The 25,000-nt window shown below is 43.8% G+C and overlaps 1 protein-coding gene across 1 annotated transcript in view; it reads left to right on the forward strand.

Annotated features, from left to right (window-relative positions):
* Positions 1-25,000, forward strand: part of LOC147019828 (complement C3-like) — a 143,730-nt gene that overhangs the window by 94,427 nt on the left and 24,303 nt on the right. The window contains exons 15-22 of the mRNA XM_085894594.1: positions 2,456-2,585; positions 2,984-3,052; positions 9,852-9,938; positions 12,035-12,119; positions 15,136-15,230; positions 15,469-15,608; positions 17,414-17,480; positions 21,957-22,090. Of these exons, the coding sequence (XP_085750720.1) occupies positions 2,456-2,585; positions 2,984-3,052; positions 9,852-9,938; positions 12,035-12,119; positions 15,136-15,230; positions 15,469-15,608; positions 17,414-17,480; positions 21,957-22,090 (807 nt within the window). The remainder of the gene's footprint in view (positions 1-2,455; positions 2,586-2,983; positions 3,053-9,851; positions 9,939-12,034; positions 12,120-15,135; positions 15,231-15,468; positions 15,609-17,413; positions 17,481-21,956; positions 22,091-25,000) is intronic.

A 25,000-nucleotide genomic window follows, 5' to 3' on the forward strand; every position in this document is an offset into this window, starting at 1 on the left:
AAGGGGAGGTGTCATACACCGCGGCTTCTGCCGCTGCCGCGCCTATTTCGGGTTCTGCGTTTAGTTGGGGGAGTTCGTCCTGCACAACAAGCATTTCCTGCATGGGGATCTCATCCTGGGCCATGGATTCTACACATTCTAAATCCATTTCTAATACCCCCGGCTCCCGCTCGCCTTGAGACGCCATATTATTTCTCGTAACGGGTTAACTTAAATCGCTCGTAATTTGGAGGGAATCGGGGGTCGCTCCTCTCACCCCTGGACCGATTCCCGTGAATTTAGCTGGAGACAGGAGAGTTTGTTTCCCGCTCTCTGACACCAGTGTTGCGAGGAGGGGGATGGGTTTGTGTCCCACGATCTGACACCAGTGTTGCGAATTCGCGCACACCGGCGTGCGAACGGCCACGTGACTCGAATCGCGGCACGTCGCCCACCGGACGGACAATTCTGTCGTGACCCTCCGGGAACTATCGCCCGCAGCCAGTCACGGGTGGGCCTTTCGACCTCACCACAATTGTGCCAATCGGCCACCCACGTAGGATAGGGTTGTTCGTCAAACTCGACCTACCTAAGTACCCACGCGGATGGTAGACCGGGCCATCGTACCTCACCGCAGGCCGACTCCGGACACGAACCGCTTAAGCGGTCCGTTCCGTGCTATAGGGATAACCGAGCGGTGTTATCGTCGGCCTCGACGGTTCCGATTAATTATCGGGCGTTTTAAGCCCACTACGAACGAACCCTTTACGTGAAGGAAGATGGAGATTCAATTAAAGAAAAGACGAAGCGAAACGGGAAAACAGTTCAACATAATGCACATTTATTCCGCGGCATACGGAGACCACACATATACAGCCAAACAGAATGCACATATATCAAATGCAACAAAAGAAACAATGATGTAGATATACTACAGAATACGCGTACACACGGCAGCACTTGTACGATTTTACTTCACAGACGGCGCCGACACACATTTACTCAAAAGCAAAGGAAAGAAGCCACCCTCATAGGCAAGGGGGCAGATGGGCCCGTTGGCCAATGTGTGCGCGGGACCTGAAGGAGCGGTCAGGTCCACGAGACCAGGGGGGGGTCCTACCCGCGTCCTCGTGCCGAGCCGCAAATGTGGCTGCGCAGCGGTGCCCCAACTTCGTGCTCCTTCTCGGGTTTCGTTGGCACCGCTTGGAGTGGGGTGGGAACGGAGCCCCCTTTTTGCACTATCTCAGCGTGGGGGAAGGGGGGGGGATTGTTGATGCCCTGGGGGAAGGAGAATGGTTGGCTGGCTTGGGTCCCGCGACGAGCGATCCCACCATGACCTCATCGCCGACCGCCGTCTTTCCTGCCTCGGACCCGAGCTCCTTGGACTCTTCCCCCAATTCTCCTCAGCTGACTGCAGAAAACCACCTTGACTCCTTCGCCTCCCGATTCCACTCCGCTCTCCAACCCGACTTGACTGCCTCGCAACAACTCCAACCAAAAACTAACTCTCTGCGCAACAACTCCTACCAAAAACTAACTCTCTGTGCAACAACTTCTCTCATTCACCTCACGCTCGCCGTTTTATAGGCCGGCAGGAGAAAACGATATGCAAATTTCCGGATCAGGATCTCCTCGAGGGCGGAGCCACGCTCGCCGATTGGACAGAGGAAAAGGGGCGTGAATCTCCCCTGATCCTAGAATTTGCATATCTCGATTCCAGACAGACGCTCCTGGAGGCGGGGCCAAGCCGCCCCGCGCTTCCTAATTGGACGGATCAGAAGTGGGCGTGTAGCATTCCTGATCCGAATTCTCCTTGGAAAGGCCGCTATTTGCACTCGCGGCTCGGCGCGTATCTTGTACGAGCCCAGGACAGCACGATGCTCGGTGCTCACAGGTGGTGCGGGAATGGCTGTAGAAGGAGGGAGGTGAAGGTGGTGGAGGGTTTCCGGCGGTGGCCGATGGCCATGGTGCCGTTTGGAATGGCGGTGATGCGATGTTTGCGGGAGCGAGTTGTGAAGGTAAAGGTCGTGGCTGTTGGCGTTGTTGTTGTTGTCTGATGGTTGGAGCGTGGTTTGTTCAAAATAAAGATAGAACAGAAAAATGGCTATCTCAAAGCGTCGCAGCCCGAATGAATCACATTAATTCCTTCTAAACAACGGGTTTGGGCTAACTACACAGGTACTTAAGAGATACCTCACCTACGGGACCTGAATGGTGGTTTGCGAATTTCCACAACTATAACAATATATTATATACATACATATACATATATATATATATATATATATATGTATATATGTATATATATATATATATATATATATATATATATATATATATATGTATATATATATATATATATATATATATATATATATATATATATATATATATATATATATATATATATATATATACATACACACACACACACATATATGCATTAACTTCTGGGTGTCTCTTTTACTTATTATAGGTGTACAAGGCGATGGAGGCATCAGACTTGGGCCGTTCCATTGGTGCTGGCAGAACGGGTATACTTGTGTTCGAGGATGCTGGCCTTGCCATTATGGGAAGAGACATTTCTGGAATGGATGATTTTCAAGGTACTTGAAAGATTAATGACAATTAATTGATATGTCGTGTATTTTCAGCACTTATTTTTCAATGCCATTGGTGAAACCTTCTTTAATGGTTGGTCAGAAACATTTATCAGTTTATAACAACCAGCATGCCATTGTAATTCCAACACAAATTGTTACCTTCGGTTTGAAATAATTGACTCTTCTGTTACCAGTAGAATACGCTGAGTGCCTTTCTCAAAATACTTTTCAAATACATGTTAAAATTAGTCTTTACTTCATTTTTTCTCTGCAATGACCAATTTAAAACATTTATTCTTACTTTACTTGCTTGATGATTGTGGATGTGGTTCATTCTGACTTTGTCCTGGTGATGTTAATTTTGCATCCTCTTGAATGAGTGTTTATCACATGTTTAACAGACCAAGGACACCGAAATGTGCGCAAACGTCACACCGGAGAGTCGGATCGGAAAATTGCCAATGATCAAGGTACAAAAGTTGCAACGCCTGAGATAATTTTGAACTTGATTAAATATTTCCTTTGCAATTTCATATTTGTTGTCTCTTCAATGTATTGAAATTTTCTGCTTGTTATTTGCGAAAATCGAGGAATTTGAAAGTATATTGGTGGTCTTGTGCATTATTGGGTAGTCAATCTTTTGAGATTTTTTTTGAAAATTTTCTACCATTATTGTCAGTATTTCCGTCAATATGTTTTGTCTGTCTGTCTGTCTGTTGGGTAGTCGATCTAGTCGAAAAATTTTTTTTTTTTAATTTTTTTTTGAAATTTGTTTTCCCCTTATTATCAGTATTTCCGTCGATATGTTTGTCTGTCTGTCTGTCCCTCTGTTCGGTCCAGTGCTCCGTTAATACAATGGCGATTTCGATGAAACTTGGTTGGTAGGTTCATACCATGACCTAGTTGTGTGCAAATGAGAACCGTTGCTATCGACACCACCGTTGCCTAGCAATGAGACTTTGAATTTTTTGAAAAATCATAAAAAATTAATTTTTTCGAAAATCAAAAATCGGGCCACAAGCGACTGTGGGCAGTACTTTCAGCCATATTGTCAAAAATTTCCAGCCGGATCCTATGAAAACTGTCGGAGAAGATAGACTTTGAATGAACCCTGGTCAAAAACAATAAAAAAACGAAGTTCGTTATATCTCAGAGACTATGAGTCAGATATACATGAAACTGGTATGGTAGGTTCATGGTATGTCCTAGTTATGTGTGAGAGAGAGAATCGTTGCTATGGACCCCACCGTTGCCTAGCAACGGCCAAAAAACCTCTAAATGTGGGGGTATTGTAACGAAAAAACAATCTGCAGCATTAACCCTTGAAGCGAGAATCATGAATTTTCTTGTGCTTAATCCTCAGGTCATTCCCCATCGAACGGGCCCATCGCGTCAGATTCTATTGGGTAGTCGACTACCCATGTCCGCCTACCGGCTTGTTCTGTCTGTCTGTCTGTTTGTCAATCGCCTGCAGATCACAATTTTAAACCAATCAATTAGGAACTTTCACCACATGGAAGAGATTATCATAAGCTGGAAGCTATTGTTTTTCAGGTCAAAAGGTCAATGAAGACCAAAGGTCAACAACTAAGGTGGTATTTTTGAAATCCTCATTTTTTATCCATTGACTTGAAATTTGAAGAGGATTTATGTTTCAGGTCACTGAATTCAACGAGCCAATTATTTTTGAGGTCAACATGGACCAAAAGGTCAACAAAGGCTAAAGGTCAGCTTAGGTGAGATTTCTAAATTCCACATCTTTTATCCGATTGACTTGAAAGTTTAAGAGAAATTATATTTCAGCTCAACTAATTCAACCAGACCAGATTTCAAAAATTGTCAATTTTCATCTGATTGATTTGAAATTTGAAAAGGAGTACCATATTTGTTCATTGAATTCAACCACCAATTATTTTTGAGTTCACCCTAGGCCAAAAGGTCAACCTTGGTCAAAGGTCAACGACTTCCAAAGGTAAGATTTCCAAAATCCTCAGTTTTCATCAGATTGACTTGAACTTTGAAGAGGTTTTATATATCAGGTTACTGAATTCAACCAGCCAATTATTTTTGAGGGCACCATTTACCAAAATGTCAACAAAGGCCAAAGGTCAACAACAAAGGTGCAATTTCTAAAATACTCAATTTTCATCCCATTGACTTCAAATTTGAAGAGGATTTGCACATCAGGCCAATGAATTCAACCACCAAATATTTTGAAGTCATCATTGGCCAAAAAGTCAACAGGCTAGATTTCTAAATTTGTAAATTTTCATCTGATTGACTTGAAATTTGAAGAGAATTTGCATACTTGGTCATTGAATTCAACCACCAATTATTTTGAACGTCAAATTTGATGTAAGAATTTCGAAACTATCGTGCTATGTACATCTTGTTTATTTTGTCCATTGATCTCACTTCATTATTGTTTGTTTCATGAGAATTGTTTTCACGACATGCCCAATTTGTACCTATGTGTTGGTTTTTGCTCTAAATTGGTTGTTATGGGGTGAAATCGTTTGGTTTTTTAAAATATGATGACAAGCAATTTTGTTGTATTAACAACAGGTTGTGGTGAACAGTATCAACAGGATTGTTGTATGAATAGACTTTAGGCTGTGATTTGGTGATTTCATTTAAATATTCATTTTATTGAATAATTAAATGTCTCTTCATTTGAATGATTCAATGTCTCTTTATCCTTGGTCCGTCTCGACCCGACGCTGGCTTCGCTCTGATTACCTCCGAACCGCCATATCACACTGTCCACCCCGGGTCAGAAGATGAGCGTAGCGTGAACCCTGGACCATTAGCTAATAGTGCTAAGCTCAAGGCGGTGATGAAAGCAAGGCAGTGACGAGAGTAATGTGGTAAATAGATGGTAAAGACAAGCCAAGACACTCCAAGCCTCTGTCTGTCGCTCTCTCTGTCTCTCTTTCTCTTTCTCTCTCTCTTTCTCTCTCTCTCTTGGGCCCCCACCATTTTCCATGGGAGGAGTTGCGTAGGATTAGGGGTTCCCTCCTCTCATCTGAATGGTGTATCCGTGCCCTAATCTCTGGTGGCATCTTGGGATTGGATTCCGATTATGATAGCAGGATACGTGTTTTGGCGCACTTTCAGCATTAATGAAGATTGATTGTCTGCCTGGCATGTTGTGCCAACAGGATGTATCCCCAGACTGTTTTGAATGGTCATAAGGGTTTGTTGGAGAGGTGTAGAGATAGTGAATTCATCTGGGCAGCCTAACCCAGGTGAATCCTGTGCTGAAGGTGTGTGAAAGCGATTAAATAAGTGTGTGAGGGGAAAAGAACATATATGGGCTTCTTTCAAAAACATTCGCAATGCATATCTATTTACATGCAATACCATACTAGGATGCTTAACTGAGCAAATACTAGCGTCTCCTCCCCCCCCTCGACACTCTCTGCAGATCTGGATAAAATCACAAGCTTGTCCAACACTTGCAACATGTCTTTCAATCCTGACAAATCTCACACTCTCACTATGTCTCTCCGAAAGGACCGTCTGGAAAACCCTCCCCATCTACTTTCTCAACATATATGGGCTTCTTTCAAACACATTTGCAATGCATATCTATTTACATGCAATATACCATACTAGTATGCTTAACTGAGCAAATACTATGAAATAAACTACCATTACACTAAAGGTTGATTACTTTGCCCCATAGAAGTCAAAACCACAACAAATGTATGCAAAAATGAGTTTAATTTTTCAATTTATGATTTTTACATATATATATATATATATATATATATATATATATATATATATATATATATTGTTATGTTTGTCGGGTAGAGGGAGAAATTTCATCAGAAAGATAGGATCATATGGAGTTGCTTGGCCCGTGGATGTTTAGGAGACATCCCAATGTAAACTAAGGAGGAAAACCGTGAGCTTAAGTGTTACTCGTCACCACATGGGATGTGGTGCGGTGTTAATAGGATTAAGGATAATTTTATAAGGATTAAGGATAATTTCCCCCAGTATGTAATTGCCCCCCTGTGACTTTTCCCTATGTTTTTGTATTACAAACTAGCAATGATGGAGTTGTGTTTTTATAACCACAACTACCATTACAACCAAGCTGCATGACCAAGCAGGCAAGAATCCCTGCCTCCAAGGGTGACGATGGGTGAAGTCACGCCCCCAAGGCTGATGATTAATGGGCATGACGTGAGTAGGAGGAAGAAGAGCATGAGAGGGCACACATGAGTCAGAGACCACGTTAGCCATGGGACACATTAGTCAGAGAAGAGAAACGCATGAGCGGAGTTCGGTGTGAGGGAGGTGATCAGAGAAACCAGAGTGCATCTGATGAAAAGCCTGAATGCCTAAACTCCGTGTTTGCTTCTGAATCTTGTGTCCCAAACCCATCGCTTTCTGCACCTACTTGACACAGTTGCATCCAGCTGTTCCTGGACACTGTGTCCTTTTCTCCTGACAAGGTGGAGAGCTTGCTGTCAAACCTCGACTCAGATTCTGCAACTGATCCGGACGGCATCAGCCCGTGTGTCCTAAAAACTTGCTCTTCTGCTTTTGCTCACACTCTCTCTGTTCTATTCACCCTCTCATTTGCTCAAGGTAATCTGCCATCTGCTTGGAAATCAGCAAACATTACAGCTCTGCATAAAATAGGTGCAAAAAAGATCCCTGCAACTACAGACCAATAAGCCTTCTCCCAATCATCAGCAAGGTTATGGAATCCATCATCGCTTCAGACATGAAATCCTTCCTCTTCTCTAATGGCTTGATTTCCGATCATCAATTTTGTTTCAGACCAGGTCACTCTACCCTGGATATGCTGCTTCTGCTTTCCCAACAATGGATGGAGGTCCTCAATGCAAGACATGAGATCAGAGCCATCTCCCGATACATATCGCATGCTTACGATACAGTCAGGCACCCCGCCCTGCTCACCAAACTCTCTTCCTATGGTATCCTCGGCAATCTCCACTCATGACTCGCAGACTTCCTCTCCAGTCACAGTCAACTTGTGGTCTTTAATGGAGTTCTCTCGTCCCCTCTTCCTGTCCAGACTGGAGTACCTCGAGGCAGTGTTCTGGACCCTGTGCTTTTTCTTGTTTTCATCTATGATCTCTCTGACTCTCTGGAAAATCTTCTTACATCTTTGCTGATGACTCCATCCTCTGCCGTACCATCTGTCATCCCTCAGATTGGCAAGCAGAGGCCTCTACACTCTCTGCAGATCTGGATAAAATCACAATCTTGTCCAACACCTGCAACATGTCTTTCAATCCTGACAAATCTGACACTCTCACTATGTCTCTCTGAAAGGACCGTCTGGAAAACCCTCCCCATCTACTTTCTTAACAATCTCTCTTGAAGGAGTCCTTTCATTCAAGCTCAAGGGCCTCACTATCTGCCATGATCTTTCCTGGGAAAGTCACATTTTCCAGCTGGCCTCCAAAGCCAGTCGCCGACTGGGCATCCTCCATCGTGCAAAGTGCTTCCTTGGCACACCTGAGCTCCTCACCACATACAAAGCTTTCATCTGTAGTCTGAGGGAGTACTGCTCTCCCCTATGGGCTGATGCTCCTGCCTCACACCGAGCTCGACTTCACACTGTGGAAACCAAGGCATTTAGGATCGTTGGTATATCCTGCGATGAGGCTGTCTCCCACGATGAGGCCGAGTCTTTGGGTCTCTCACTCTCTCACTGCAGGCAAGTTGGTGATCTTTCTGTCTTCTACAATCTCCTCTCCAGCCTCTTCCCCCCTGCTCTGTCTGTGTTCTGTCCTGTCTGCCTCCCCCCTCCCAATATTTCTGCAGGGCACTCAAGGTCTGCCAGCAACCCCCTTTGGTAAAACTACCAAAATCTACGATCACTGCTCATCTTCATTCTTTCATTCCTCTTTTTTCCCACCTCTGGAACAAACTCCCACACACTCTTAAATCCCACTCTTCCCTCCAGGTATTCCAAACACCTGTTCACCACTATCTCTTATGGCAGATGACCTTTTGGTTGGCCCCAATCAAAACCATGATCTTTTCTACACCCGTTAATCCACCCCAAACCCACCTCCTTCAAATGCTCTGCTTTCCTTCCTGAAAGTCCCTGAAGTGTCCATCTTGTTTACCCCATGTCCACCACCCCCATCCCTCTCTATTCCACAGAGCTCCTAATGTCTCTGTTCCTCACTGTTTTGTGCCTCCCTCTCCCACCCCTCTTGTCTCCTGCTCACCTTGTTATACATTCTGTGTGTTAGCTCTTATATGAGCCTCGACATTGTATATAAATAAAAAGAAACCAATTCCAGCAGATGTATTGCCCAATTTAACATCCATCTGATGGATGGCACACACATTGATTCATTACCCTGCCTGTGAAACATCAGGATGACAGTTGATAGTTGGCTTGAGATTCAAACCCAGGCTAGACAACTTGGAGTGAGAGTGTGCATACCTCTTGGCAATTCTGCTGTGATGTGGAGATGCATGGTATTGATAATTATTAGTCAGACAGAGACTCAGGGTTATCTGCGCCTTCCTCAATGTCTGACAACTCCATGAGAGGACATGCTGGTTTCTTATTTGCACTTCTTCTTGGTGATAGAGTTGGGGTTGATGTTTAAAAAGAAGTGTTTCTTAATTTCACTCCAGATTTGGCTACTTATTTAATCCACAAGCTCAAATCCTCAAATCCAAAGACAGATTTCAAATTTGTACTTTAAGTAATCCGTGAGAGGCCATTGTGGAAAATCGCATCATACAAGTGCATAAAATCGCTCCAAGCTCCTAATATGAAACCTATAGCACCTACAAAAGCGATGTATAACATGATTCGTAGGTAGAAATATCATGAATTCGATGATATGCACTTTATCATATGGAAAACCATTGTGGCCTGTTACAATTCAAAGGCCTTTTTGAGCAGGCCAAAACAAAATGGTGGCTAAAAAGACACCTGCAAGGTGACAGCGGACTGACCAAGATGGTGTGCTGCTGTCTTGGTAAGGCTTTCTTTGGTTTTTGATGATGAGCACCCCCTTAATTATCTTCAAAAGGGGTGTTTGAAATTACTCAAACATCCAATATGCATGCAAAATTTTGGGCTGCAAGGTTTCATGGTTTTGGAGTATGGAGGAGAAACACACACACACACACACACACACACACACACACACACACACACACACACACACACACACACACACACACACACACACACACACACACACACACACACACACACACACACAATTGATATTATGGATGGTTATGCAGATGAGAGGTGCCAGGAAACATTGGAGTGCTGCAAGCCCATTCAGGAAGGCAATGCTGGAGAAAAAGATAAAATGGATCTCAGGCAAAGTGAGTGGTTTTGAATGTAATTATTATTCGAGATCTCTGTCCATGCAGTTCTGTTTCATCTATATGGGGTTAGAGGCTTGTGAAGTTACTTTTTGTCACTTTATGTCAATCTCTTAAGTGTGAAGTGAATTTTTTTTTGCTTTGTCCCTTTTATTGCTCCCCTCTTCTTAATCCTTTATCTTTTGATTACTGGTCATTGCACCCATACACAATGACATTGCATATGAGTGGATGAGTGGCAAAAAGTAAAGTGGCTGGGGGAAGGGGGTCAGTGATGGTCGAAGAGAGCAATGATGGATTTAGGATAAAAGTATAAGGTGATAATGGGCAGCATTCTTGAATGACTTGAGGCAGGAGCACAGGAGAACAGATAAAGGGATTAGGGAGAGGGATGAAGGCATGGAGTCGAGTGTTCAGTTTAGAAGTGGGAAGGTAACTAGATGTGAGATTCTGGAAGCACATACGTGACCCTCTTCATTCGAAAGACAATGGAAGGATGAAAGGCAGAAGGATTGAGACCAAAAGTGAAGTGAGACGAAATAGAGAGTCCATCAACCTGTCTGCGGTGGGTGGCAATAACGTCTCGTGCTCATACAGTATATGCCAGTAACTCATTCATAATCTGCCAGAAAAGCTCATATCTTCCAGGAGAGCCTTGGATTGACCACCTCAAAGGGAGCAATATCGACAGCAGCAACCCAAAGTGGGGGCCCATACCCTTTGATACTTCATAGGAAGGCATTATGCACCGTAATGAACGATGAGCAGCTCACTAATTGCCTGAACTATATGGAGAATATTGAGGCATAATTTGCCTGCTTTGGAAGGTAGTTTGGTGAAGTAGTACACCCACAACAAGTTGTGACAGATTGTGAAACCTCAGAGCTCCAAGGACTGCACCTCTTCCAGAGGTTGGTCAGAGATATAGACTCTAGGGAGTTTGTCAGCTGATCATGAGACAGACAATGACAGCATGGGAAATTTGGAAGAAATTCAGTTGTTCTCTGTCAGAGTCTGAGACCATTGGTTAACAACAAACAACAATAAACATGCACATGGAGAAAGAGAAAAACAAGACACAAGCAATATCAAACACGATCCTCTTTCCGGTCAAAATGCACACAGTAATCCCCTTCATACTCGTTTGATAGCCAAAACACGGGAAGGTGAGATATTTGGCAATTCAACTCCGGGAAGGGCTGATAGAGGCACAAGGCGAAATAACTCAGAACTGCAACACATAGCCACTTTGGGTGGGAGTGAAATAATAACACTCAGGACAGTTTGCAGGTCAGCCTTGAAGAGAGGATGATAAGTTTTGGGGAGGAAAAGCAGAGAGTGGGCGGAGGGATATATGAGCTCAATACCTTGAACATGCATTCCATTTGAGATTCTCAAATGATAATGAGATTCTCAAAACACCCAGCCTGTTTTCATACAGCTCGCAAGGCCTTTGCTTTTTCAGCCAATAGAGTTATTTAATTACCCTTAGACAGCAAGGCATCTGTTGCAGTAGCCTTCCAAAATTATTTAATTTCCTCTAGACAATGAGGCAGCAGCAAGGTGTACTTCTCTTCAGCATTTCCATTTAAACATTGGAGATATTAGTCTTGGTTATATGAATTTCATTGAGATAAAAGCACATAAGATTTTGTAAGATACAATTCCACTTTACTTGTATATTCATCCATATCACTATGGAGGTCAAAAGACTGTCGGGGAGGGGGAGAACTTACTGACAGTCATTTTGACTCCAGTACAAAAGTAAGACCTTATTTTATACTGTGTTCAATTTTTAAAAAGTACCAGCAACAAGTGAATATAATTGGGAATAAAATGAATATAATTATTTATTTCTTCCACAGGAGTTTTTCAGATGATCATGATACAAATGACAGCATGTGATTTTCATTCATTGAAAGTTAACTCAGATTTTGTGATTATTTAATTTTAGTTTTGAGATTTAGCTTTAAAGATAAATTTCACAATAGTTCTCTTGAAAAACATTAATTCACTGTGATCTGTGCTATTTTCAATTGAAAATGCATTCATTGCCAATGCTTTTTGTTAAGACAGTTCAATGTGTCCTTGCACAGCCCAGGGAGAAGATTGGATGATTGAAGAAACACGTTCCTATTTTCCTGAGAACTTCATGTGGGAAATCGTAGACTTGAAGTGGAGGTGAGCACTTCTTTATTCTCAAACAGCAAATACAACCCGACGCTTCATTGACAGGAATATTAAGGGGAAGGGAGTAAGAAGAGGGGAGGGAGAGAGGAGGGAGGGAAGGGGGAGAGGAGGGTGGGAATGGGGAGAGGAGAGAGGGAGGGGGAGAGGAGAGGAGGGGGAGGGAGAAAAAGAGAGGAGGGGGAGGGAGAGAAAGAGAGGAGGGGGAGGGAGAGTGAGAGGAGGGGGGGAGAGAGAGAGAGAAGAGAGAAGAGAGAAGAGAGTAGTAGGGGGAGAGAGAGGGGAGGGAGAAGAAGAGAGCAGTAGGGAGAAGAAGAGAGCAGTAGGGGGAGAGAGAGGGGAGGGAGAAGAAGAGAGCAGTAGGGGGAGGGAGAGGGGAGGGAGAAGAAGAGAGAAGAAGAGAGAAGATAGGGGGAGAGGGGAGAGAGAGTGGAGGGATTCAAGCAGATGTGACGTCCAATTTATTGTCCATCCGAGAGACAGCACACACGTTGATGAATCACCCTGCCTGTGAAACACTGGAATGACAGTTTATAGCTGGGTCAGGATTTGAACCCAGGTTAGACAGCTTAGAGCGAGCTTGCATATCTCTCAGCTATCGTACCACGATCCCCATGGAGAACCGAGCTGACATACCACCATTAAAGCTTGAAGAGTGCTCGCCAAGTGCTTTAACCACTCAAGCAACCACTCCAATGAAACAGTTGAAGAAAATTTTAAAAACTAAACGTTTAATTTTTAATATGTATCTATCTATGCCAAAATGATGGGTTGTAATATAAAAGAATATCGTACAAAAAGGGGAAACGTGGTAAATAAATATTGCACATTTTCAGCGAGCGAACCACTGCCTGACTCACTGCCCAAGGCACCACATGGCCAAACGCAGGTGAATGGGTCCTAAACTTTATTCAAGTCGATTGATATATTCATTGACAATGTGAATATTGTAGAGTGCTCACCAGGTAGCTTAAGCACTCAAGCAAGCACTCCAACGAAACGGTTGATAAGGAACTGCTGGCTTGGCAAGCGATTAGCGATCGCCAATCGGTAATATAAACACCATGCACCCGTTGACACCCGGAATGTCAAGCAATGTCCAAATTGGTCATGTGAACACTTTTTTAGTTGGAACTACTCAATAATTTAGTCGAGAAAGAAGTTAAAATTTTGAAATTAAGAGATTCTTGAGGTTATGGAATGTACAGAAATGAAATATAGCCACAAACGTTGGTGTCTTCAGGCGTTTATAAACATTGCAATATATGCAGTGATTCTTAGGTATGTACGGTGATCAGGCATTGGATGATATGAATGAGGAAAGTGAAAAAAAAAACTTTATTGTTGAGAAATCATTGCGGCCTGTTCCAAGTAAAGGCATGGTTGAGCAGGCTGAAAAAATGGTGGCTTAAGACTCTTGCGAGCTGACAGAGGGCTGACCAAGTTGGTGTGTTACCATTTTCATAAGGCTTATTTTGGCTTTTTTGTGATGAATACCCACTAAATTATCTTCAAAATGAATGTTTTAATTAACCCAAACATCCAATTTTCATTCATGCACTACCTTGAAGTTCCCTAAGTATGCATGCAAAGTTTGGGGCTGTGAGGTTTCATGGTTTTGGAGTAGATGGACGGATGAACTGATGGGCAGACGCACACTGACATTTATTATTATTATTGATATGACACCTATAGCATGGAGCCATAGTGAATTGTCCGTTGACACTGAAGTGTACCACACCCTGTGTCTTGTTTAAATGTTGTCAGTTGTTCCTCGTACTGTTTGCATTTCACAAATCTGTTGCCCCCTTCTTGTCTGTTCTCACTTGGTAATGTTGTATAGATTTCATGTTTGACTGTTTGTGTTCGTCCAGGCCTCTGCTCAGCTGCGTGCTCATGATTTTTAAGCCTTCCATGTTTCCCTCCCTTCTCAGTGGTGTGTAGGCAGTGGTGAAAGTGAGTGAGTGCTCATAGTGGTGAGGGTATGGTTAGTGCAGGCATTAGTGAGGGTGTAGTTAGTGTAGGCAGTGATGACGGTGGGGTGAGAGAGAGAGAAGTGGTGATAAGATGAGTGCAGGATATGGTTTCATGGTTTGCTCTTCCATTAGCCTCATTCCTGTCAAAAAAGACATGGTTTAATGAGGAGGATAGCTGGAGAACAAGATTGGAGGGCTACACGATATATAGGTGGTAGAAGTGAAAAAATCGTCAAAGGTTTAGCAATCTGGCTTGATGACAATAACGTATTGACAGAAAAAGGTGACATTAAGGAAGGAATTAATGTGCAGGCTTCTGTGTGGATGGAGATTAGGGATGGTAGGAAATAGTAAGGTACTCATGAGATAGCCAACCAGTGCCATCTGCCACGTAGACACATTGTCTTCCATCCCACTTATCACAACCAGGAGGCATCACCATTATCTTTAGTGGTCGTGAGTTGTATGAAGATGATTAATTAAGTTGTCTCACCTGGACGAACGTCACGATGACTCATGACTACAGAAGTGCACAGTTGCAGTGCACAGATATCAAGGTCAAATGCTGTCACAGACTAGCTGAAAAGCAAAGCTACTGACTCGTTTCGCCCTTTTTGGGGCACGTCGGAGCAACCCGTCACTGGAATATTAAGCCTTACAGCTTTATACTGGTTAATTATGCACCCCTAACTCTGATTGGTGAGGATGCCAGATGGAGTCCCATTGCAGCTATTGCTACACAATCTGGGACCACACATCTCCCACAACTCCATACATATACATATAGTCCTTGGGCCCATCTGTCAACATTAGTTGTTGGATGTTAAAGATCCCATGGAGTACTTCACGAAGAGGAGGTGAGTCATCGCTGGCACCCTGGCCAAACTCTAAATTCCTGCCCTAACTACTGCTGGGAGAGGGATGGCAATACCATGACCCCAGGCCTAGAAACTGCTTCGGCAGAACCAACATTCTGTATCACAGAGATCGGATCGGATCAGAATATATTCCATCTCTCCTTCACTCTCTCGCAGGTCAAGCGTGAGGGGCAAAGCTAACATTACAAAAGAAATTCCTGACTCAGGAACAACTTGGGACATTCAGGCTGTTGGAATCTCTCTTAGTAAAGGTAAGCATTTCCATTCCAAAGACCTTTATCATTTCAATGTCGTCGTTTCGAGCTCTAATCTAATCTTGAAAACCAAAGTCCGACGCTAACATCAAATTTGTCTTGTTCAGAGGTGGCTGTTTAATTTACTTTCTGAAAATGTTTTTCCTATGAAATACAGGTGTGGATTACAAAATGGGTCGTGAAAGAGTGATGAAACTCATGTGAATGTGAAATGTGAATGCCTCTGCCTCTGCAGGACTTTGTGTGGGGCCTTCGCTGGAGCTGACGGTTTTGAAGCAGTTCTTCCTCAAGGTGCACACACCGTATACAATGAAGCAATATGAACAAGTGGAGCTTAGAGTTGTGATCTACAACTACATGCACCAAGATGTGAAGGTGAACCCAATAGTATGTACAACTATGGATAGCTGAGAACATCATGCCTGGGATTCACATTTTTACTTTCAGCTTTGCATGTTCTATATTTGCATCGCTGAGCAAATGCAGTTTCTTCCCACTGTTTGCGTTTTTTTAAATAATAATAGGTAACACGTAGTGGTTTTGGTAATTCTGTATTTCCTCTTATAATCTAAACAGTAGTTCAAATGTCGGAAAAGCTTACAAAGTGGCTCAGCAATTTAGAATGCATCAATCTTTATCTACCCTCAGCTTGCATCCAAATCTGATGAATCACAAGGATTTTGGTGTCAGTAGGAATACTCTTGTTCTTCTCATTGATCTGTCTCTCAACCCAGATCATACGTCTCCCACAACTCCAACTTTTTCTCCATCTCCCCACACGCTGCTATGCCACTACACAAGCTTTAATATGAAACCACGCGGGGTGAGCACTGCCAACACAACCAAATGAAAGGGTCCTATCTGGCCAAAAGGGTGTAGTTCTCTTTGTCGAGCATCTTCTAGCCCTTCCCATATCATCACATGGGTGTCTCCATTTCCCCCCAACATCTTTATGACCATTTCCTTAACAAGATTCCCAGGAATGGGGCATTGATGTCTCCATCCATCCATCCATCCATCGGGACCATACTCTGTACAGAGCGTCGGTGCTGCCGAAGTAGTCTCCTGGGCTATTGGGCACAATCCTGGACGTGTCGCCACTCCAACACAGGATACTAGAATAGCTCAGTCATCCCAGCAAGCTGGTACTCATTTTGCTAACCTCTGAAGGATAACAAGCTGAGTCAACCACACCTGCTATTAATTCAACAACCAAGCAGGATTTGAACTCAGGACCCTAGGATCCCATGACCGTCATCCCTAACTATTAAGCCAACACCAGGCATACAGAGAACTATCTGATCATTTTAACAATGGCACTGTAGTATATTTATTTGCTAGATTCTGACTTTCAGCCAGTCAATAACATTTCAAATTCACTGTACTATTCCAATGCATTGATTGGAGTCTGCTAACTGCTGTGGGAAGCAAAGAAAGCTGACGTCTTGGGCGATGACCCTTCGACCGAATCCATCCATCCATTGGCCTTTCAGGGTCTGCTTCTACCAAAACGCTTATACTTTGAATGCTTTATCCACAGCAGGCAGCATTATGCAAGGTAAACAATATTCTGTCAAGGTTATATCTTATATGATAATAATATCTATTTGCAAAAATTAAGGTTTGCCGATTAACTATTCCTGGAATTAAAAAAGACAAACACGCAAATTTTTGAACAGAGCACACAGACAGAAAATTCTGTAAAAGGCGTTGATACCACTGCTTAAGTAAATCATTAAAAACGAAATTGTAAAGACACAAAACACAAGCATCAAAATCAATGTTAAACAAGCAAGATCGCATAGAAGGAGAAACAGGCAGGAGAAATAGAAATTCCCAGCAACAAGGACACAGGACGAATGGCTTGTCGGCAAATTGTAGTGTTAATGTACTCGGAAACTTCCCACGACGGCATCCAGAATTACAGTCTGACATTTAATGTTCGATCTTAACATTTACCCATTATGGAGACACAGGATCAATTTGAGGTGTGCACCTGCCTTTGAGCTGTCTCGCCTCAGTTTGAATCTTGATGCAGCAAGAAACTGGATGTGAAACATTACGCTGAAAAACCAATTTCTGGATTTCATTGAGACATATTTTGCAGCACTCACTGTTTTTAAGGCTTGTTGTAAGCATAACATCAGTCGCTGACTATGCTATTACCCCTCTAATTTCAGGGAGAGATTGAGGTGACAGCCAAAGATGGCATTTGCACTTATGTGGAACCAAAATCTCATTTCTCAGGTGAGCAATATTGCAGCAAAGCTCTAGTAACAAAGATGCTGGTGAGTTGGGCTGTCTTTGAGGTTACCGTTTGAAAACCACTTTTGTGTAACCTCATGTTACGTATAGTTTACTGTATCTCACAATGTCAGTTTGCCCTATTTTAATCTATCATCCCAAGTTGTAACAAGCTCCAATACACATTTTTACATTATATCATTTATTGCTTGCTATAGGAATTTTGAAAATAATTTGGAAGAAATGTTTTATCCCACTCTTCCATCCCCCAAACACTACACCACCTTCCCCAAGATTACTCGTTTTTGATTGTGGAGTGACAAAACACCGTTTTTAAAATTTACTCATCATTAGTTTTTTATGGGGTCTAAGGCTTATGAAGGAGCTTGTACTTTTATTACATGTCAGACAAAGCGGACATTCAAACACCTAAATGCCCATATACATGAATCACAAGATTTTGGTATCTGGGTTGGCTCAACTCGCTGTACTTCTGTATTTCAATGTGGTCACTGCAGTTTTCAATGCTGGCCCCAGTTGTAAAGCAATGGAAACCCATCCAGTGTATGTTGCTTTGGCACCATTATCCTCCTCAAGGGATGATACTAAGACCTGTTGTGGGGAAGATAACTCAAAACGGTGGTGACAAGGATAGTGGAAAGAGTAACAGAGAAATGGCCATTTGAAGTTGCTTCACTTTCCTTATTTCTCTGTCAGAAACAATCTTCTTCTTCTCCTTCTCCTCCTTCTCCTCCTTCTCCTCCTTCTCCTCCTTCTCCTCCTTCTCCTCCTTCTCCTCCTCCTTCTCCTCCTCCTTCTCCTCCTCCTTCTCCTCCTCCTTCTCCTCCTCCTTCTCCTCCTCCTTCTCCTCCTCCTTCTCCTCCTCCTTCTTCTCCTCCTTCTTCTCCTCCTTCTTCTCCTTCTTCTCCCAAACCTGTCTCACTCCTAAACGTTTTGTCCATCAACCTCCTCACATACCTACAGCACCACTTTCCTCCATGCCTTCAACAATCATTCTTACTTCCCCTCCCATGATGTCTGTCTCTGTATATCCAGATTGGGAATCTTGAGAAGTCCAATTTGCAGACATTGTCTGCAAATAACAATCAATTCCCCTTCACATTCAATAGAGGTATCAAACCCTTCCAAGTCATTATTCCCCTCCCCTCACATCTACATGCCCACAACCTCCAACCCCACCACTTCTATGTGTCCCCCTCTCAGCTCTCCTCTTGTTATGCCCTCCCCCCTCAGGTTCCCCCTCGTCACACACCCTCTCAGGTTGGTCCCCTCATCTTTCCCCCCTCTCAGGTTTGCCCCTCGTACTGCCCCTCACTGCTTCTCCATCGGCTCACACCCTCTCAGCTTCCCCCTGTAAGCCTGGTGTTGGCTTAGTGGTTAGGGTGGCGGCTTGGGATCCTAGGGTCCTGAGTTAAATCCCCGTTGGCCGCTGAATTAAAATACACCAGGAGGTTGACTCAGCCTGTCATCCTTCCGAGGTCGGCAAAATGAGCAAAGTGTACTGGTAAGGGGGACACTGCATCAGCAGCATAGCCACGTCCCAACCAATGATGCAACCAGCAGTCACAGGCTGCACTCGATAGAGAGAGAGCTTCCCCCTCATCATGCCACCTCTCAGCATCCCCTCCCTCCATCCTGCACCCTCTCACCCCCCCTCCTCACCTTCCACCCCTCCTCACCCCACCACACTTCTCTCTACCCCTCCCGGCTGCCTTGTCCCCTCTTGTACCTCACCACGCTTCCCCCCCCCACTGTCTCACCCCTCTCTTACCTCCTTTCCATATTCCTGCACCCTGCCGAGATCACCTCATCACATGTCCTGAACTGTGTGGACCTCAAACATCTGAGGCCTGAGGTCCACTTATGTGTCCTTCTCTACCCCTCTTTTTCCCCAGATCCCCCTTTTTATCCAAGTCTCCCTTTCTTCTGTTCCTCAACCCTGCTGTTGGTGTGCTTCCCACCTCTCTTTCTACTTTTCCCTTTGTTCTGTTATGTCCTGATTAATTCAATGTTCTAGATCCTCCACAAGCCTCGACTTTGTATACTAAAAATATTGCATGGCCACTGTATCAGCAGAACGTCTGTGCCAAAGAAATGATGCAACCATTGGGATTAATTAATAAAAGGATCATGATGTAACATGCATTGGCTAAAGATGAATGCAGAACAAATACTACACTTCAATTACTCATCGAAATGCCAAACAGGCAAGATACGAGGGGCAGTCAATAAGTAACCTTAAAATGGCAATATAAATTTGAGAATGTGATGTGTGTAGTTGTAGACAACAAATGTTATATCTATGGGTAAGAGTCATGTTTTGCCTATTTTCGATCTGGCAACATTGAGTGTATGACGTCACTAGAGCAGTTCCAAGATGGCGGCTCCCTTAGAAGCATGCATCAGGGAGGAGCAATGTTTTCTCATCCGTTTCTTGGGAAGTGAGGGTGTGAATCCCAGTGAAATCCATCGCATAATGAAAATGCCACTGAATTAAAATACACCAGGAGGTTGACACATGTTTATCGCTAAGGGCCCTGTCACACCTTGATGTTTTAGCCAGCGTATGGCAACGTATCAAAATGTATGTAAAACGCTGGCATACGCTGAACTATTGATGTTTTTTCAGTTTTGGGCATATTCATAACGAGTTGGACATATGCATAATGTATTATTAACTTACACAGAATGTTTCGATAACTTGTAGATAACTTATACCAACGAATGCTTAGCGTGTTGTCGGCGTTCACAACCTATGCCCAACGATAGTCTAACGTATGCATAGCGCGTGGCAGAGTATCGCTGACGAACACGTGGTGTAGCCTATTAAAAGGCTGCCTCTCGACGATTCAAATCATAACCGCACTAGACATCGAAGTGTCAACATCACCGTCATGCCGAAGAAAACTTCGAAGAATGCTGCAAAGAAGTCTCCTGGCCGTGGCCGTGGACGGGAACGCAAGGAGGATCCATCATCACCCACACCCTCCCCATCACGCTCACCTACTACTACTGACATGGACCTACGACTACTACTACTACTACTACTGCTGCTGCTGCCTACTACAACTACTGACATGCTCACCTACTACTACTACTGATACTACTGACATGGACATCTACTCACCATGGAGTCTGAAACACTGACGGGTTCCTCCTGTGTGAACCTCATTTTTATGTACCAATTCCCATAAACGCTGCCAATACGCCATTATACGGTAGCTGGAAGTTAGAAACACGTTCAGTAAGTTATGTGGTCGTCTGGAAGACGTCAAATACGTCAATATGCGTTTGAGATATTTTACACATAGGTTCAAAGCATGTTACCCGTTGGTTAGAAATAAGTTTCGGGTACGCTAAACATTACCTCGACGTGTTTCGACTTATGAGTAACTTACAAGTAACGTGTGACGATGTGTGTCAACGATCGCATAACGTGCCTACAACTTATGGACAGCGTATACGGAACGTGTGAGTCATACACCGAGCACGTCGAAAAATTTTGAGCATGCTTAAAATTTGTCGACGAGCTCGGCGTACTACGACGTATGCCAGCGTGCTTCAGCGTGCTCTTAATGAATACAAAACTTACCCATAACGTATTCGACGTGTGTCAGCGTATTCGCCAAATTTTTCATACGTCTGCATACGCTGGCTAAAATGTCAAGGTGTGACAGGGCCGTAAAGCAGGTGTATGACTGGAACAGGAAGTTTAAAAGTGGAGTGTCCAGTGTGGCAGACGCTGCTCGCTTGGGCCCGCCTCACACAGCCGATACACCAGAAATGGTTGCAGGAGTTGAGTGCGTGCTAAGGAAAAACCGTCACATTATGCTGGATGAGGTGGTCTCTAAAATGAACATTAGCCGTGGTTCAGCACACCTTATCATTCACAACGTGCTGGGGTTCTGCAAAGTGTCTGCAAGGTGGCTGCCAAGACAACTCGCACCCAAACTGAAATAACTCCACTTTTAAACTTCCTGTCCCAGTTGTACACCTGCTGCAGTGATAAACATGCTTCACCATATTGCATTTTTATTCGGCGATGGATTTCACTGGGATTCACACCCTCACTTCCCAATAAATGGATGACAGAATGTTGGTCCTCCGTGGTGCATGTTTCTAAGGGAGCCGCCATCTTGGAACTGCTCAACTGACATCATACGCTCAATATTGCCAGATCTCAAACAGGAAAAATGTGACTCTTACCCAAAGATAAAACATATATCATCTTCAACTACACACATTACATTCTCGAATTTATATCGCCATTTTAAAGTGACTTAATGACTGCCCCTTGGTCAAACGACCTGGTCAATTTGTAATCACCGTGCAATAGTGTCAAGCAATGATGACTTGTTTATTGTGAAAGGACCCAAACACTCACCATCACATTCACTTTAACCCAAAACCTCACAGGTCTTAATGCATTGCTGCAAATGTTTTATTTTTTGTATGCAGTGGAGAAAAACTCTTCTGCTTCATTCTCTTTCATCGTCGTGCCTTTGTCAACGGGTGTGTCTTCTGTGTCTGTCCTGGCTCGAGTGTTTGGCTCTGATGTGCAAGACACTGTGGAGAAGGAGTTGAAAGTAAAGGTATGAATCATTCATGAGTTTTCTTCTTTACATTTAACGTTTTCTCGCAGGATGCATGTACATGTGTACTCATCTTAGGCTGGGTAATCGTGAGTCTGCTGTGCAATTCTTGTGCCACGAGCCATCCTTCAGCACTCAGTAAAACACAGTTATTGTCACAATATAATTGTTCCATACCACGAATGCAACACCAGTTTTTCTAAATCAAATATTATGCAATCTCAGCTGTTCAAATCAAGTGAATTGTTGTCAAAGAAAGTCCCAACCGAACACGATATCTGGGATCATGTCAAAATCTTAGCTTAACCTTGACCTCTCCACATACCTGGTGCTCTTCATTCTTATTGTTCTTGTTGTGGAATTTCCTGGAAATCAGCCAGTGGGAACATTGCTGAGACTTGCATAATAATATACAATGCCTATTTTCACCTTTTGTATGTATGTACTATATATATATATATATATATATATATATATATATATATATATATATATATATATATATATATATATATATATGATAGATGTCTATACATACATATATATATATATATATATATATATATATATATATATATATATATATATATATATATATATATATATACAGTCATGCGCCACTTAATGACGGGGTTATGTTCTGAGAAACGAGTCGTTAAACGACGTCGTCGTTGTGCGAACATCATTTTTTTTTTCGTTTTCGAACAACGTACTTTTACGAACCGAGACACCTCGGCTATATGGTGTAGCCTATTGCTCCTCGAATACAAACCTGTACAGCATGTTACTCTGCTGATATCTGTCGGCAATTGTAACACACATCCAAGAGAGACGGAAGACACGTTAGATTTACCTTTGTGCTGTTCATGACAGCCATCGGTATTGTTAGCAGCAGCTTACAATCTCCTCTTGCATCGATTATAGAAAGGTGAATAATTAGCGTTTGGATTTGTGGTGAATGGAAGGTCGTGACGTGTGGTCACATGTTGCCCGGCTCGAGCACAGAAGAGATAAAGCTGAGGTTCGGCTCGGCCGCGGGGTTTGTCCCTGGGGCATTGCCGTTTTATGTCGGCGGCTCACTTGGTGCTCATTGAATGGTGAGAATACTGATTGATATATAATACTGATTTATTTTGCGGTGATTAGTTGCGCGTGTGTACCTTACTGCTTGTACTCCATGCTGCGTTTGTATTTCCTGGTGTGCCCGTAGAAGCGGCTTCAATCAAATGGAATAAAGCCTAAACTCTGAAGGTTCTTCTCTCGTCCTCATTTCAATTTATTCCATTTGGTTTTCTCGGCTCTCTCAACCAACGATGGACAAGATCTACAAACCAGAGAGGTTCGACGCAGACCCAAACGCGACTGACTCAGAAATGAAATGGTCGCATTGGTTCTGTTCCTTCTCACACTATCTGACCATCATCGAAGAGGGAGCCGACAAATTGGCCGCCCTCGTGAATCATGTCTCGCCCAGCGTGTACAGGCTCTTCTCGGAGTGCGACACTTATGAAGCAGCGATCGACGTGCTGCAGGCGCTCTACGTGAAGCGCAAGAACGACATCTTCTCAACACACGCAAGCAAGCCGCCGGGGAGTCAATCGATCAGTTCCTGCAAGCTCTGAATCAGCTGGGAAAAGACGGCAGCTTCCGGGCCGTAAGCGCCGAGGAACACCGAAAGGAAGCGACCCGGGAGGCATTCATCCAAGGACTTAGATCAGCCCACATACGGCAACGCTTACTAGAGAAAGCGCAACCCACTCTTGACAAGGTAGTCGATCAGGCTCGAGCGATGGATACGGCACAGCAGCAATCTGAGTCATTTGGGACACCGATGCTGCTAATGAACGCTGCTACGATGGGAACTCAAGGAACCCCACTGGCACCGACACAGCCATACATAGGGGATGGAGAAACACCCGAGGAGCCGGATACACAGGCCACGTCAAACTCCTCAGCAACTGCTCCGGTTGGTAAATGCTTCTTTTGTGGGTACAAAAGGCACCGCCGCCAAAAATGCCCCACCAGAGATGCCACATGCATGAATTGCGACAAGAAAGGGCATTATGCCAGGGTATGTAAATCTACTCGAAGGAGAAATAAACGCACTTCTGCGGCTCTCTACTCGCAAAATAAACTAACTGCAGCCTCCCCGGGGAATCTATCCAAGGCTATCATCAACGTACGAATTAACGGGCATATGGCTGAGGCACTGATTGATACCGGTAGCTCTGAAAGTTTCGTCAACAGCTCGCTAGTGAAGGGCAGGAAATGGATAATCCACCCGACTGACAATACGGTATGCATGGCCGCCACCTCACTACAGTCCCGCGTACGAGGGTACTGCAAAGTCGAATTGGACGTAAAAGGGTACACGCATCAGGATGTAAGGGTACTGGTGCTTCGTGATTTGTGTGCAGACGTAATTCTGGGTCATAATGTCCTCAAGCAGCACACGAGCGTCGAAATACCCTTTGGAGGAAGCAAACCTCGTCTAATTATAAATGCTTTGACTACCGCGGAGGTGACGTCCCCCCAGCTGTTCGCTAACCTGTCGCCAGTCTGCAAACCGATAGCGATCAAATCGCGGCGATATACCACTGCTGACATGAATTCCATCACTTCAGAAACCAAGCGATTACTGGAAGAAGGGATTATAGAACCGAGCGATTCGCCATGGCGCGCACAGGTGTTAGTAACCAGCAGTCAGAACCATAAGAAACGAATGGTTGTCGATTATTCCCAAACGGTCAATCGCTTTACCCAACTCGATGCCTACCCCCTGCCGCGCATAGACGAGATGGTCGAACGCGTGGCCAATTATAAGGTATTCAGCACCATCGACGTGCGAAGCGCCTATCACCAAATTCCCATCCGAGAGGAAGACAAACCTTACACCGCATTCCAGGCAGG

The sequence above is a fragment of the Eptatretus burgeri genome, chromosome 9 (genome assembly GCF_056783735.1).
Source record: "Eptatretus burgeri isolate ZD-2024b chromosome 9, Ebu_testis_v1, whole genome shotgun sequence".
NCBI classification, from domain to species: Eukaryota; Metazoa; Chordata; class Myxini; order Myxiniformes; family Myxinidae; genus Eptatretus; species Eptatretus burgeri.